Source organism: Mizuhopecten yessoensis, unplaced genomic scaffold (assembly GCF_002113885.1).
Source record: "Mizuhopecten yessoensis strain PY_sf001 unplaced genomic scaffold, ASM211388v2 scaffold10985, whole genome shotgun sequence".
In the NCBI taxonomy this organism is placed as follows: Eukaryota; Metazoa; Mollusca; class Bivalvia; order Pectinida; family Pectinidae; genus Mizuhopecten; species Mizuhopecten yessoensis.
The window spans coordinates 1,965,755-1,983,759 of NW_018408820.1; the positions used below are offsets into that span (position 1 = coordinate 1,965,755).

The following is an 18,005-nucleotide window of genomic DNA, read 5'->3' on the forward strand; positions in this document are numbered from 1 at the left end:
ACTTCCGTCCCAAACAGAAAGCGAAATCAGAATAAATTCTTCAAACTTAATATAATGATAACAAACAGATTTAGTTACATATTGTTTTCCAATTGACTGATCTGAAATTTTGTTTACAACTCGCTGAAATTTCCAGTTTTTGTAAATCAGGGTCCAGTTTTTATTTGTACAAACTATTGTTAATAACCATTTCGTAATTCTGTAAAATGTTTTGCCAAGCAATAAACTGTCAATAGCCAAATGAAATCGTCTTTTTACCAATATTCAAAGCATTAATAACAATCATGGATATGTTTAGAAACCATCTTGATATCATTTGAATCATGTGCCATTCATTTGTGGTGAGCTCAAAATTCAACCTTGGAGAGAAACTGATCTATCCAGTAATTCAATTCGTGTTATTGCAAAGAAACCCCAGAGTTGAACAATTGTTTTGTGCAAGAATATTTTGTTAATGCTCCTGTCAATAATATTATGATTTTATTTTTGTTTCTCAGTTTAGATGTAAAACAGTTACCTGTACTATTAGCCATCTACACATGAGTTTCATATTAGCTATATGTACACTATGCCAGAATCACAGTAATTTTAGGTCTTTGATTAAACAGCCTAGCGAACTGTAAGGTAAACAAACCTTTCCTTAGATTAACCTTTGATAGTGTGGTTAGATGATGACGACTCTGTCTCTTTAGATAAATTGAGGTTCATATACGCTGTATTTGTACAAAACCAAACTTTCAAAAGGCCTCCACTTTGTACTAAGGTCCGGGAACAAAATTGGTTTTACTAACTAGTCTTTTCTTTGGAACTTTTTAATATTCACAAATGTATGATGTCATGTATTCAGGAAATAGAATTTTAAATGGTCGTGATTTGTTTGTTTTCCCGTGGTGATTGATATCCCAGATAAAATCGGCGTATAGAAATCCTATAGGGTGTCTAAGAGTTATCGATGTACCATGTGCACGAGCAGGATGTACTTTGAAAACGATATGTCAACTTGTTACACAACTTTAGAAATACAAGTGTAATGAATGTTGTATACTTTACATTGATTTTCATATATTTCAAATAGTGTCTTAAACGACAAACTTAAAATTTGAAATTGAAGTAAGAAAATTTTGTCCAAGAGAATTATGTAATTTTGTCGGTTACATGGGCAAATATGCAGTGTCTTATTTACGACAGGATAAACTTAAGATTTGAAATTAAAGTAGAAAAAAGTTGTGTCCAAGACAATAATGTTATTCCTTTAGTCACCTGAGAAAATATTTGAAATCCTACGTTTTGTATGTACATTGTACATATTGAGTTTATTAGACATGCTTATGTAATGTTTATTTATAGTTACATGGTATTTGTTACAAGACATATAATAAACAATTAATTTGTGGTACCCGTTCTCGAAACCTTTTTGTTTTGTTTGTTACTAATACAGACCGAAAGAGGGGAGATGTGAGCATACATGAAAAGTTTTCTGCAAATTGAAAGCCTTCTGCCTTATTGACTTCAGGTACATGTAGATAAATACATATTACATTCAAATGAGGGTATGTAGTAGCGTCCAGGGTTACCCCTCGTAAGAGCAAACTTATATCCTCGGGTGACCCTATTTTAAATATACTATTTGTATACTTTTTACATTGAGGGTTCATAAAAGAGTCTCAGAGTCCCCACTCTTCGCCTGATTTGTCAGCGGCCACACCCTTAATCCTGTTTTATCCTGGTCAGTAACCACACCCTATGTGTAATATAATGTGTTCTATTAATAGAAATATACATAGATCAACACGGACAATCAATATAACAAAGTTGTTAAGATACATATAGAGAGGCAGTTATATAAACAAGCACTATATCATACGGTATATACATTAAGTATGTTAAATAGGCATTGATACAGTTAAACTTGACTTTGATTTGAAAAGACAAGCACCACTGTTACATAAACAAGCACTATTTGATATAGACGTTAAGACAGATGTTTAATGGCCATTAAGATACATGTAGTTAAACCTGCATTGAGACTTATGAAGACAAGCACTATTACATAGACACGCACTGTATGGTAGTTATGACGTTAACAGACAAGCACTGTTTCATAAATAAGCACTATCACTTAAACATTGAGACATTGAGAAGTATGGTCAATATAATTCAGACAGTTTAAACAGACATTAAGACTTATACAGACAAGTTTGTACGCAAATAAGCACTTTTTCAAAAATGTCTTACTGTTTTATTGTATAAAACAGCAGTCTTAGTATCTATGTCAAAGTGCGTGTATTATATTAGATGCATATATAATAAAAGAGATCTACGTCAAGATGTTAAACAAACCCTAATGTCGTAAACTTACTGAAACAGGGCAATATCATAATAATAAAAATATAACGGATAAAAAAGTCGACCGAAATTAAATTAAAATCGTCTCACTAATTCAAAATCTGATTGTATGACAATATAGGTAAAATAATCAATAATATATTTTATGAAAGAAAACTGACGATAAAACAGCATTTTTGATAACAACGCATTGGGCCGTGTCCTCATTAAAATAACTTAATAACGATGTGTAGGGGATAGCGGGTAGTGCTCACTGTGTGATCAATATAAATTATCTTGTTAGCGTCACGGATGCTCTATTGTACAGTCTTAACAGGTGACTTAAGTCAGGGTACTCTAGTGTGACAGTCTTACAGGTGACTTAAGTCACGGTAATTCAATTGTTCTTTCTCACAGGTGACTTAAGGATGTACACCTCTGAGAAGTCAAAAATTTCCTGTATTAAACTTTTTTTCTGATATGGATTTTTGGAAAAAGGAGTTAATGGCATAGTAGAAAATGCAAAAAAAACTATATGTCGGTGTAGTCGTTTTTGTGCTATGATCGGTCAAAGATACCAATTTAACACAAAATGTGATTTTAGGTGATATTTTGGATTTTGACCATTTGCAGAACAAATTCATACAATTTCTTCCAAGTGTGTTACCAGATATGTATGAATGTTTGTAGAATTGATGAAAACAGTATTTTCCTTTTAATTTATGGAAGTAAAGTTTCTTAATCTTATGCTTTTAACTCAGATAGCTGATTTTAGTTACCCCTACCCCCTATTTTTTAATGAAAAAATACTCATTTTTTACCATTTTTTGGCGGATTAAACGCTTGATAGAAAAAGTTCTGGTATTAAACTTTTTTTTTAAATTTAATGAATTAAATGAAAATGTGTTTTTCTTTCTAAAACATCTACAAATATGGGGGGTCAGTGTGCTTCTTTTTTTGTCCCATTATCATTTGTGTTATTTTTTTACCTTTTTCGGGTTCAAACTTGATGTTTGAACCCGAAAAAGGTAAGTGCTTCAGTAACATAAATACATAAAAAATATATCAATAATGTATCATTTTCGAGGTTTTTTTGCATATTATTTTTATCATATTGAACATTATAAAGTTGTACAGCAAAATTGAACCTGCTACAATTAAAAATGGCGACACTATGACAATTTAAGTGATCAATCTAGTGTCAAAAAAGGTGAAATTTTGGCATTTTTTGAAGAAATACACATTAATACACATTTTCAAAATGGCCGCCGAATTGGTATTTTTTTTAAATCCATGTAAAAAATGTTCTACAAACAACAGGCATCTATTTTTTTGACGTATTTTTCAGGTGCGTGTTTGCTAATAAACTTGATCGTAATTTGTTAAATATTGCAAAAACCCATTACACCAGATCAAAACGAGACTTGAACGTGATTGAAACCTCAGAAGAGTACATCCTTAAGTCTAGGGTACTTCATTGTGTCTTACAGGTGACATAGTCATGTTTACTTCAATATTCAGTCTTACAAATGACTAATTCACAGTTACTCCATTTTTACATCTCACTGGTGACTTAAGTCACGGGCACTCTAATCTACAGTCTCACAGGTGACATAAGTCACGGTTACACCGTTGTACACTCTTACAGGTCAATTAAGTCACGAGTACTCCATTGTATTCTTACAGGTTACATATGGCTTCAGTCAGGGTTACATACTTGTATAGTGTTACAGGTGACTAAAATGACAGTCACATGTACTCCAATATACAGTCTTACAGATGACTTAAGTCACAGGTACTCCATTCTATAGGCTTGCCGGTGACCTAAGTAACGGATACTCCAATATACAGTCTTACAGATGACTTAAGTCACAGGCACTCCATTCTATAGTCTTGTAGTTGACCTAAGTAACGATACCCAAATGTACAGTCTAACAGATGACTTAAGTCACAGGTACTTCATTATACGTTCTTTCAGATGGCTTAAGTTACCGGTATTCCATTAAGCAGCCTGATAGGTGTCATTGGTCCCCGGTTCTCCATTGTCTAGTCTTAAATGCGATTCAAGTTTCTGAAAACTCATTGTAAAGTCTTACCTTTGACTTTAATAATGGGTTGTGCATTTTACAACCTGTTAAATGACATCGGTCGTTGGTACGCCATTGCACAATATCTAAAGTTCATTGGTGTTCTTGCAAGTGAAGCAACAGTGACGGTGTGACAGAAAGATTTACTGCAAAGAAAACACGAGCTCTGGCCAAACCTCGATGGAATTGTGAATATATTACATACAAAAGTGTATATGTATTTTTTATACATATGCAAATGTACTGATGCTGTTTGTTTTGTGACCGGTTCACAGTATCTGCTCTGCAGTACCAATAACCCATTTATTGTTCCCTTATGCCTGTAAAAAAGTGTTTATATAATATTGTAGCATATGTTTGAAGTGTCATACTGCAGGATACAAAAATAATAAAAACAAAATTTATCTTTTCACTTTTTGGTGGGTTTTTTAACGTTATTGTTTCTTTAAATTTGTTTTAAACATTTTGTTTACATTCCAGTGATTTTGGTACCAACGAACTCCAAAACAATCACGACCCCTCCTTAGTACATATCAACGCTTGACCTGATTTGGAAAAATCAATCGCTACATACTCTATTTGGGTACAGATATCGAACTACGATAAACTTGATTTGTGCAAATATTCTGCTCCTGTATACGACCAAATTATCACCGATAACAGATTTTGTTTATAGTGCAAAGCTTCGCCGACCTTAGAGATTTAATCCGGTTGAATTGAACCCAATTTTCTAATCAATTGCCCATGCATTATTTCAAAACCACGCGACGTATAGCACTGTTGGCGTGCTCTTTCATATTTACGGGGACTTTAAATCTTTCTTAAGCACCTTGTCGTTATTTGTATTGAATATTAGGAGTTATCAAACACATCATACACCTGTTCAAATTACTAGTTTCCCATTACGCTGATCAGCAGACCTATTGATTCGTACACGCGATTAACATATAGTTCCGCATACCATAGGTGTTATCTCGTTATCGGCGCGGAAGGATATGCAAGTTGTACTCGACGGAAACAAAGACAGATAACATATCCGGTTACCAAAGTTCAAACACTCACCGTCATATGTACTTGAATCTACGCAGTCTCTTGGCCAAAGGGGCAGTGACGTCATTCGAGTTCCGGAAAGTTTTGAGTCATATAAATGTTAGCATGTTTATTCACATTAATAGTAATCCAAACTACACGTTCTGGATTATGAAGCTATACGCGTGATTCAATCAAACTCTACACATTTAAAAGTTCAAATTGTGAACCTATTACACCCGATATAAACCCGATTAAATATGTACGTAGCTTCGTAGGATATATTGGAAAATATTTAAAACATATCTTTTTAGATTACGTCACAAAGACAAAGTATTATAAACGCCCCCACCCCCGCCTCAAAAGATATGAAATGAACTTTGTTCTTCGCTAAATCATGTTTCTTGCACACGTTATTTACTCATTTAGATTTTTAACTGAATGAAATGTAAGTGCAGAATCTATTTAAATAATAATATATTTTTACACAGATTACGAGTCATTTCGTGTTTGATCTACACTTTCTCCTGGTATTTGGATATTCAAGAATCTATTTCAAACATCATTTATACCATTTGATTGATTTTGTCCTGCATATTTACTAATATCGATTGCAATGTTGACTATTCTACGTATCAACATTTCCTTCATAGTTAAAACGCATTTTCATTCTTAGCTGGTCGTTCTGTGATCATATTGTTCACAGATTAATGATATTACATAAAAAAAATATTGAATTAATTTCAAGGATATGGATGGGTCATTCTTTATCAATATGACTTTAATGAATGTTTAAAAAACATTTTGTCATGTGATTATTTTGATTGATCTACTTTCAACACGTTTTACATAAATATAACCATGCCTTGAAAATCTCACCTTGCTAACCCACTTATCGGCTATGTTTGATAACAAACGTGTTTCCGTCCCGTTCCATACCTAGTCTGATAAACTGTAGGCGATTTCAAGCATCAATGTGATCCAGACATATCGATCGACAAAACCCTTGATAATTGAATCCGTCTATCTAAAATCTAAACCAAACATTTCTAACCCGACATTTGTACCTTGGTATGTTTTATTTGAAAATATTTTACAATGTCTTGACAAGTTGGCTCGTTCGGGTCATACCGGAATTTTCCCTTCCAAAAAAAACCCGTCGTTGGTTTAAATTCAATCTTGTCAAAGAGGAATTCCATTAACTCATAAATCATGTTTATCGGGAGCGCCCTTTTGTTAAAAGTTCAGCGTTTATCTGCGATTTTTCCGTGACAAATAGAGATGTGTTGTGTGGTAGCTAAGAAATAGAAAGATAAATGACTGATCAATGCTCAATTTTCAACCAAGCAAAATTAAATCGAACGCCATTAAATGATAAGTGATTGCATGGCTAGCGTTAAATCGAATTTATTATTATTGGTAGTGCCTCATAGTGTTTGGAGATTTATTGGAGATTAGAAAGGACTTTCTAGGGGTCTAACCACTGTATGGATGACACAATGACTCTGTTCCATGGCTACTGATAAGTTTTCTCTTCAATTTGACCGGTCAAATCAAGTTCATAATGATGTTGCTACTCCAATTGACTTTAAAATGATTTACTATATATGGTAGAATCAACAGAATTAGTGCTTAGAAATGATACAGCCCATCTGTTTAATCAACAAAAGTAGTGCTTAGAAATGATACAGCCCATCGGTTTAATCAACAGAATTAGTGGTTAGAAATGATACAGCCCATCAGTTTAATAAACAGAATTAGTGCTTAGAAATGATTCAGCCCATCTGTTTAATCAACAGAATTAGTGTTTAGAAATGATACAGCCCATCTGTTTAATCAACAAAATTAATATTTTAGAAATGATACAGCCCATCTGTTTAATCAACAGAATTAGTGTTTGGAAATGATACATCCCATCTGTTTAATCAACAAAATTAGTGCTTAGAAATGATACAGCCCATCTGTTTAATCAGCAGAATTAGTGTTTAGAAATCATACAGCCCATCTTTTTAATCAACAGAATTAGGGCTTAGAAATGATACAGCCCCTCTGTTTAATCAACAGAGTTAGTGCTTAGAAATGATTCAGCCCATCTGTTTAATCTACAGAATTAGTGTTTAGTAATGATACAGCCCATCTCTTTAATCAACAGAATTAGTTCTTAGAAATGATACAGCTCATCTGTTTAATCAACAAAAGTAGTGCTTAGAAATGATTCAGCCCATCTGTTTAATCTACAGAATTAGTGTTTAGTAATGATACAGCCCATCTGTGTAATCAACAGAATTACTGTTTAGAAATGATACATCCCATCTATTAAATCAACAAAATTAGTGCTTAGAAATGCTCCAGCCCATCTGTTTAATCAAAAGAATTAGTGTTTAGAAATGATACAGCCCATCTGTTTAATCAACAGAATTAGTAGTTAGAAATGATACAGCCCATCTGTTTAATCAACAGAATTAGTGTTTAGAAATGATACAGCCCATCTTTTTAATCAACAGAATTAGTGTTTAGAAATGATACAGCCCATCTGTTTAATCAACAGAATTAGTGCTTAGAAATGATACAGCCCATCTGTTTTTGTTAATGCTTATTGCGATCAATCATTTCTTGCATAATCATCGTGGATATGGATTATATAATTACAATCAACTTAATTTCATTATTCTTTTAAACGTTATAGATCACAACTTGTTTTATTTAAAAAACTGATGTTCTGATTCTGAAGCGTGTCAAAGCACCAGAAAGATAAGATAAGGATGATGTTGTCCGCATTTCTCTTCCGATAACTAGAGCCAGTTTCTAGGACAATCCGCGTCGCCATGAAAACATAGTTTTCGATAGCAAATGTCCGTAAAACGTTGTGGCCAACCCCTTTGGAAACTATTGGCCTGTTGCGTTTGTTAATCCTGGTAGACCTGAAAATATCTATGCAGGCCTTGCAAGGCTTTGTCAATGCTCGCCTGAAAGCAGCTTCAGATTACTGGGTCCTACCTTATTACATAAACAAACAATTCCGGTCCAAGCGGCCTAAGTAATACAACGTAGTAGTAAGAGGCATACATATACCAAGAGGTAACCAAGATGGTTGCAGCAAGTGGAAACCACAATAATCATAGTATAATGCCTCGGTTTCATATTTTAACGGTGTATAAATGTTAAACCGACGGCCGTGTTATTTCGATTGTTTCACCGGATTCTTTACAACTTGTCAAGTTTATCTTATATAACAATATTGAATGCTATGAAATGACAGATTATTCTAAAGATGATTTTATCAATCTATTGCTAGTTCACGGGACTCTCAGATTATCAGTTCTACACTGTTAAAATATGTTAGCGAGACATTTTATATTATACATATGATTTCGGTTGACCACAGGCAGTAAAAAAAAAATAAGCTTCACAAGACCTAAGTTTAAGAATAAACTTTAGATTATGGCATTTTATAGCTTTCCGTCTGGCTGCGTAGGAGGCTGGTCAGCCATAATGTCAATGCTCTATTTTAATGAATGCATCAGTCTTGATGTCTAAATTCGGACCCAGTCATATTCGTTTTGAAACATTTTTAAATACCTAAGTTCAATTTCAATATATTTGAATTACATATCTCGACAACGATGTTAATTGGGGGTACTTATATTTGATTAATCATGGGTTTGAAATTAACAGAGACCATATATAGTCACCATTCCATGTGTTAGAGGGCTAACTGAATCTCAGGTAACCCGAGACATGTTGTGTGGGTGGGTAAACTATATCTAATCGTTCACAGTTGGTTATGTCACGGACTATACTAGGACCTAAATAAATAAAATAGCGTTAACGTTAGAAGCCATCAAAAGCAAAGAGCAATCCCAAGGAGAAACTATATATAGTGTTATATATCTTCCATTCATATCCGGCTGTGTTCTTTATTTACACATCATATTTGTAGTCGTGGTAAAAGCGGCGGTTTTATCAAACCACGTGAAATCTCGCGGTGTGAGAGTTGGGAAACGAAATTTAAAATGACCATTTAATGACGAAGTTGCATTGTTTTGTACATAATAAATTAGTTGCGCACGAGGAATACTTGCTTTAGTATTCTGTAATGTTTACTTTACGCAGGCTTTCGGGCATTTAAATAATATTGCTTGGTAAAAAAATGATATCGGCAAAATTCAATTCATCGAAATTCCGTGTTGTGTTTCAGATTTCGTTAAATTAGGTCTTGGACACATATACAAAATGTATTCATGCAAAATCTCCTCATTCCAATTCTAACCGTTAACGGAGCGTGTATTTAGACAGTATTGTATCAGTGATGTGATGTTGTATGTAGGTCAGCCTCATTCACGGACATTGGTCAATGTTTGACCTCATGATCCGCTGCAATGTTTGCAGATACTCATCGGGGACTGCTTTATTGATTATATCGGAGTATTTGCATTGGTGTTTTGCCATCAGATAATAGGCATTGTCTACTGTTATATTAGTTCGTCCTGGCTTAAGGATGCCTGTCCCGCTGTAGGAAAAAACACTAAAGAGTTCCACAGTTGATTTCCCAGGGCACATCTGTAGATTTGTTTGTTAGAGCGACAGTGAGACAATTTCAGAAATAATTTAACGAAGCTATATAGTGATGCCGCAAATATCTGTTCTTAAAATGCACAGTAACAGTTTTTTGCAGTGGTACGGGGATCCTTAAAATACTTCTTTCTTCATCACTATATAAAACAGAACATTATACTCTGGTGTTCTGTGGTCTAGGCGCCGCAGTGGCCAAGTGGTTAAGGCGTCTGACATTCTGCTTCCACTAGCCTTCCACCATTGGGTCGCGGGTCCTCCACCACCAAAAACCTGGCACGTCCTTAACTGGCCATAGCTGTTAAAAGGACGTAAAACACAAACATCCCAAAAACGAATCCTTGGTCCAAACAATAAAGGATTGGGTTGCATCTTTTCACACGTTAGAAGATATGCAACACAATTTAATTTATACAATTCCAGGAAGCGCATCTTAGAGTCTTTGTCAGACCAAATTGTTGTGCATTACCTTTCTAACTAGAAATGCAATAGTTTAAGCTTCTTAATGAATGGTGGCATAAACTCTATTCGCGAAATGGATTCATTTCATAATCTTCGTTATGCATTAGTGAAAAATATCAACTCGATGCTATATAGCACTTAATCACCAGGAATAAAGTTCACCTTTTGTATATTGTATACATACATGAGTATAATTTCCAAGTCAATGCATATGAAACGATACCAAAGTATTCGTTTCTCCAAAACCATTTTTCAAAGAGTAATTTCAATTAAAAAGTACAATGATGAACCGAATAACTATATTACATTGATCACATGAAGCTCTTCTGGATTGATTCCGGAGTACCGTCCTGCGGATCCATTGTTAGTGTAGAAATTCAATTTCCGGGATTTGACGGTATTGAACTCGTACTGACATGGCAGGTTCATCGTGTTTGCACATTATCTGTTAGTCGTACTCATTATTCTTTCACCTAACTTACGCAAGATTGGTAAGGTTTTCAAAGTACAGAAACAGCTAATACACGTCAATCAGCACTATGCTTGCAATACAGCTGGATCTAACTGATACGCACACTAAAATATCGTGTTTACATAACCCATAGAGATTGCTTTAGGGTCATCTAAAGTGACATGATAGAAATCTCCGATATGTCTGTCATTAGATCCCAGGTAAAGAAATAACAAACATAAAATTAATAACGTTTCTTTATTAAAACGAAAGGATATTACCGCGTTCCACCGGTCTAGATTTATGAAAACATACATACCCGGTATTAGTTTTTTACGGGCTAAATAAAACTACTACATTATCGTTAACGAAACTCTCTAATCTTTGTAGCCGGAATGCACAGGACACTGTGATATACAGTAAAACCTCGATATAATGCCCCTTGTTTCATTTGCCACCTGACTTAAATTGTCATTGTGTCGCCATTTTTAATTGTAGCTGGTTCAATGTTGCTGTACAACTTTATAATTTTTAATATGATAAAAATAATGTGCAACAAACTGGAAAATTATACATCATTGATAATTTTTTTTACATATTTAGTGTAACTGAAGCACTTTTGATGATTTTTGACCCCGAAAAAGGTAAAAAATAACACAAATGATAATGGGACAAAAAAAAAGAAGCACACCGACCCCCCATTTTTGTGGCTGTTTTAGAAAGAGAAACACATTTTCTTTTGATTCATTGAATACTAAAAAAANACTTCCAAAATTTAAAAGAAAATAATATTTTCATCAATTCTACAAACATTCATACATATCTAGATCTGATAACACACTTTGAAGAAATTTTTAGGAATTTGTTCTGCAAATGGTCAAAACCCAAAACATCACCTACAATCGCATGTTTTGTTAAATTGGTATCTTTGACCGATCATAGCACAAAAACGAACATACGGACATATTTTTTTTTTTGCATTTTCTACTATGCCATTAACTCCTTTTTTCAAAAAATCCATTTAAGAAAAAAAGTTTAATACAGGAATTGTTTTACTTCTCAGAGGTGTACATCCTTAATGTCAATTGAAACTCAATGAAAAATCATGTATATATAGATGTTGAATACAGAAAATACAGAAATGATTCGTTTCTTGTCCCTCAATGCCTTTGTAATGTTATTGTCGTCTCCTTATTTGCAAAGCAATTTTATTTTTTTAGATTACATCCGGGAACGTAATAAATACAAGCATAACAAATCACCTGTTAGGCATTTACATAGCTTAAACGTTTGGCAGCGTAGCAGAATAAAAATTTGAACAAAATCATCGTCCAAACTGACCGATATTTTCACGTATTGTAAATCAGTTTATCTGAACCAGAAAACGCTTGGTAACTAAATACTATCACCATGAAACATCCGTACTGACCGTTTTCTAGCCAAATCGGTCAGCGGCGGCTGAAATGGTTAATAGTTGAACAGATAGAGAGTGTTTGGAACGTAACATTCGATGACGTCATCGACCTGATATCTCTCCAAACCAGACACAGCCATAATTCTGTCAGGTATTGACACTGATAGCCAACATTAACACTATGTGCCGGAAGTGGGGTTTTCAATGTGGATGTAAAATAGCATCATTGCTTTTATCGACTTCGGTTAGACGCTTTATCATGGCAACCCGTATTTAACAACTTAATAATCGTTTGAAAGACGCGGACGCTTTAAATCATTCGGACGTATCCTAATAATTCGTCATTAACTGCCCTGACTTTTTACAGAACGATCACATTCTTGTTTTTAATTGCACCATTGCCGTTGACACTACAGGACTACTTCCATGTGGTGTGTTCGGTAATGGCGGAGTAATTTCCGGTTTATAATAACGTGTCACTTTCACTTTAACTTCCAAAATGATATTCTGTCACGAAATAGCAGCTTTTTTATGTTAAAAAAACAAACAAAGTGTTGCATTAACCTGTCGATATGGACATATTTGTTAAGTGAATATTGCACCTTGGACCAGCCTTGCCCATTTTTCTTGACGGAGATCTATATGTCATCAGTGACACAGCACTTCATTATAAAATACCACAGTACACCATTTTCAATTATATTTTATATCAATTGTTTGTAGTTATCACACTCAATGCAATCACGAGTTTGGGAGATCCGTGTCTTTAACGTTTAGAGAAAGAGAAAGCCATTCTCAGGCCGAGGTAATCACTTTGGGCCATTTAGTTGCAGGCACAAAGGAAGCGTGATAGGTGGACAATCTTTATTAAGTCTGTTCTAGGTCTCCACACATATTTAATACAAACATACATGTCATGCATACATAGTAAGATAGTAAGAGCCGCATGGCATAGTCGGTAATGTATCAGTCTAATTAATGACCACAGGGTCGATGGTTAGATTCCTGCAGGCGGTAGGATGTGATTGATAATTAAGATACGTCGTTGCTCAACTCTGCCTGTATAGACTTAAGTTTGTTATAAAAGGATCTTGTTGAATATTACGGTCTCTGTGCTGTGCTATTAAGGCGACATGACACTATAAATGAGCCGTTGGATACACGGACCAATAACAAGCAGATCACATACAATTTTCACCTCACACACAAAAAGCTTCATACAAATTGAGTATAATTTAGTAGGGTCAAGGTTGGGTGTTACACTGTCTGTTTTATAGTTTCAAATCATATGGCATAAGTACAACACGGACCCATAACAAGCAGAACACGTATACAACCTCCTGATCTCACAGACATGTTGAGGTACTAAAGGGGATAACGTGTTACGATTTGTTTGATTATGATTGTTTGTAAATGTCATGATTTGTTAAATGAATGTCTGTTATTAGTCGAATGTCAAACGTCTTAGATGGATTTGTTTGAAATTAAATAGGACACTCAAAAATGATATAAAAACATAAATATAATACATTTATTATATATAAAAATATATAATATAACAGCTGTAATTGAATAATTGAAGCAATTGGATGGTTGTTGATTAGATATTTACTGAACAACTGATCAAAAAACGTGCATTTGATACCTGAAAGCTATAGAATAAGAAAATCAAAAGAATACCAAAGTGTCCAAATACTGCAATTCGAACGCAAAAATACGGCAAAACATGAACACAAGAAAGATGTACACGCAGACCCTTGCGAAACTTCTAATTAATGTGACGTCCTCAAATAGGGAACTGAGGAAGTGACAACGAAGTAGCAAAGCTCGCTTATGAGTATAGTAAAGAATATCAATCGCTATAGCACACACAAGATGAAGATGTTTAATTTGACAAACATGACGAGTGTTTTACAGCTTAAGAATCTGTTCTTAAGGATCAAGTTATTTTTGACATAGTCAATTAATTGTCGACGTGACGTCATACAATAATAACATGCTGGTTTTCCCTTCTTTCAATTCCCCCAGTGTAAGGCTAATTGTGACACACTGTAAACGGTAGTCTTATTTCAGCGCTTTTCGTGTTTTGATTATTGCGCTAAATTATGATAACACCAATAGAAGCTCTTCCAGCAATGCGCTAATCAGTTAAAATTCAATAATGCGCTAATATTTGAGTACGCTAAAATAAGTACATTTATATTAGTTTAACCCCATGGAAACATTCTATAACTCACATTGCTTAAGTATGCATAGATATAATTCTCTAGGATAAGAGAAATTGTTACCTTATTTCTATCTGCTGACAAATGGTATGCTGTACTTAAACAGAGGTACTGCTTAAGTTTTGTGCAATGTCTGACATACAATGCTATTGTATTTTGTAGGTGGTGGACATGAGATGGGGAGTACGAGATGAAGCCACGGACGATCACATGACCACACAATTATGTATGCAAGAAATCGACAACTGTCAACGCCTTTCTATTGGTCCAAATTTTGTGGTAAGTAAACTGTGATCTGAAACTCGGTGACTTGAAAAAACCCACGTAGATCCAATGTCGGATCAAACTGGATGTTTCATTCGCTTTTATTGTTGGTGAAATGGAATATCCGAGAGTTTGAAAACAAATGGAAACAAAGATGGTCGACAGAATTTCTGATTGGCTTAAAGCTTGAAATTAGCTTTCAACATGCCAATGAAGACTAATTATTTTAGCATAATGCTCATGTGACAACTTTACATGAGCCTTTATTTTTCAGTTTTATTTGAAATAATAATGACTACGTTGTCGTTGAATTCGTTGAGACAATTTTGACTTATTTACAATTCTATCGAATCAGTTTTAAGAACAAATCGTACAAATGATCCTGTTATTTGCTTTGTTAAGTGTTATTTAAATATTTTGGTTGATGATATGGGATGGCTTACATGGTCTCAAATAAGTGGAATCGTTTCAATATCTTGCCTAGGGCCTGTATTCATGAAACTGTTGTTATGCTCAAATTCAGATTCTGTGCTCAAGCCAAATTTCTCGTTTACGTGATAAATCATTGATAAATACACTTTTTGTCAATGACTTGTCAAAGGATTTTGGAGAAAATAAATACTTGACCATTCGACTGTGTTAAATGAATAATGCGAGTTACAATAAAGTTGGTTTGAGCACAGAATTCATGCTTAAGCATGAAAACGGTTTCATCAATCAGATCATAAAAGAACCAGACCGGTGGACGACACAGACCCGATGGTACTCTTCTTCATTATTTGGTAAATAGATTAATAACATTTCGTGTTGCCAATGTAAAAAGGCAGGTGTCTGACACTGTTGTTCAATTCAATAACCGGAAAACGGGGAAATGTACCTTTAGACGCCTCAAATACCTGTAAATTATACATATCGTCGATCTAGGATGATAGCGCATCGTACCGTGCCCACTATAGGTTTCACAGCCGCCTCTCGTTACACCTGAATTATAACGCGTCATCGTCACTCAGCTGGAAACTTAAACAATGTAGCTAAATTGTATACTGGATGTTTAGTGCAAGTTGTATTTCTATTGACGCCGAATTACGTTGTCAACTACACCAAGTATAAGCATTGCTATGTAATCGATTTAATCTGTTTATTTTTTTGTTCTCGTTACAATGATGTAGTTTGTGTCACCCACCTTCCAGCTAAACCGTTATTGTAATGAATAGATCTATTTCTATAGCAACCCACCAATGTTTTGCTGATTGGATTTTTATTTTCCATCAGCGTAAAATATATGTAGTCTTTTTTTTATTTGGATTCCCTAGTGAGTGATATTCATTATATATTCTACCGATACTATAAACCCCAAATTAATCCTTTCAGTGCAATTAATACATTTGGACACTAACTTATACTGCGGAAACATTTAGTAACGCTAATGAAAAACTGCCAAAATGTCCATGCGAATGAAATTGTCATTTGCTTCAAACTGGTTTATAACAAAATATGGAGTTAACGACTTTGTCCTTCTTTGGCGCTTTGTTCTGTGTCCAAGACATTTGTGACCAACCCTAACTAGTCCAAACAACTTAAATAGGTCAACGCTTCTTTGTTGATTTTGACGTTTATACATATTTTCATTGCCAACATAAACGCTGCGGAACCGAAGACCATACAATGAGATAAAAGCGACACGGCCGGTTTTCAATACTCCTGATAAGTGTGTTAATTTCCTCGTCTGTAGCACTAAAGTCGTGGAACGCGAATCAGAACGTAGAGCCCCCCTTCCTCTGTTTTTCGTTTATATTGATCCAGGGAAAGAGTTACTTCCGCTCATACAGCGGCAATTGAAAGGGACGACAGTGTTGGCTGAAAATATCACAAATGGAAATTATTTGAAATTACAGAAACACTGATTCAAGCATATGCAGTTATTTGGTAATAAATGGAAGCCACAAAGAGACGACGATCGAATTGTCTATTTGGGCGATAGGTGAGAAAGCATGTTTTATCTCATACGAGTCCACGTAGTTAAATCAGTTTTGCGTTAAGCGTTCAGTGATTTTCTTTATATTCATATTTTGATTGTGATTTTATTTATGATAAAATAAGTGAAAAAACTACAGCTGAATTGACGGAGAAGTCTTCGGAATAGGATTACTAATTAAACTGTCAAGCTGACAAATATTAATACAAACTTACCGTTATAATTTCACGTGGGCTCACAGTATAAAATCAATGAGCTTGGTAATTTCTATGAACTGGGCATTAAGATAAAGCCACATATATGCTAGAAACTTGCCATTTCCATTAGGCGCAATTGTAAAATAGATCAACTTCCTTTGGTTGAGGTTAATAAATAACTTGTCAACTAACCAATCAATACAACGCATTTACGTATATGCGGGGAGACAGCTTCCGGTTAATGACGTAAGCGGACTTGTATAGGTTAAAGTTGGAGTTACTAGGGATCCGCAACAAACGGATTAGAAACGATCATGTATTGCTACAAAGATAGGACTATACACTACAATTTACCGATGTGTCAGAGGAAATGTGTCCATATAATCCTTTATTTGAATAATTATGCATTCAACTCGACAGAGGATGAGTCCAATATACCAACATGTCTCCATAGAGTGGTTTCATTTTACCTTTTAATCGCCTCAGGGCTGTGCCTGGTATAGTCGATCAGGATTCAGATAAAACACATTGCTATTAGCACATTTTCTTTATGTTACTATATTGCATTGACTAACTATATTTTGCAATATTAATATATCAATTACAAATCAATAAGGTATTTTATTAATCATTTGATTTGTCCCAGAAAACAAACGTGTTGAGAAAAACCATTTTCAGTTACGTAACATTCCTACTTTTGAGTGCGTTAGAGAAATGTTGATTGCAATTTTTGCAACATAGCACCGTTGTGAGTTGTTATAGATTTGCTCGGGTCCGAGGCTTTATACATTATACTGCAAATAGATATTCACGAACATTATAATTCATGGTACTTGTATTCACTTGGTATAATATATTGAGCGAAATTAAATCCTCTGCGAATATTTCCAACGCTAGCCAAACGACTGTTGATTGTAACCATCTTCGTTTACATCCCTCTAAAGGAACGACCTCTTATGCATTACACTGTCAACAACGAAAGACAAATGAGTATTTTGTGTTCA

At 34.5% G+C, this 18,005-nt stretch overlaps 1 protein-coding gene across 1 annotated transcript in view; it reads left to right on the forward strand.

The window, feature by feature from the left end:
* The window catches only part of LOC110464359 (NACHT and WD repeat domain-containing protein 2-like), a 55,931-nt gene that overhangs the window by 22,130 nt on the left and 15,796 nt on the right, over nucleotides 1-18,005 (forward strand). The window contains exon 4 of the mRNA XM_021519545.1: nucleotides 14,728-14,844. Coding sequence (XP_021375220.1) covers nucleotides 14,728-14,844 — 117 coding nt within the window. The remainder of the gene's footprint in view (nucleotides 1-14,727; nucleotides 14,845-18,005) is intronic.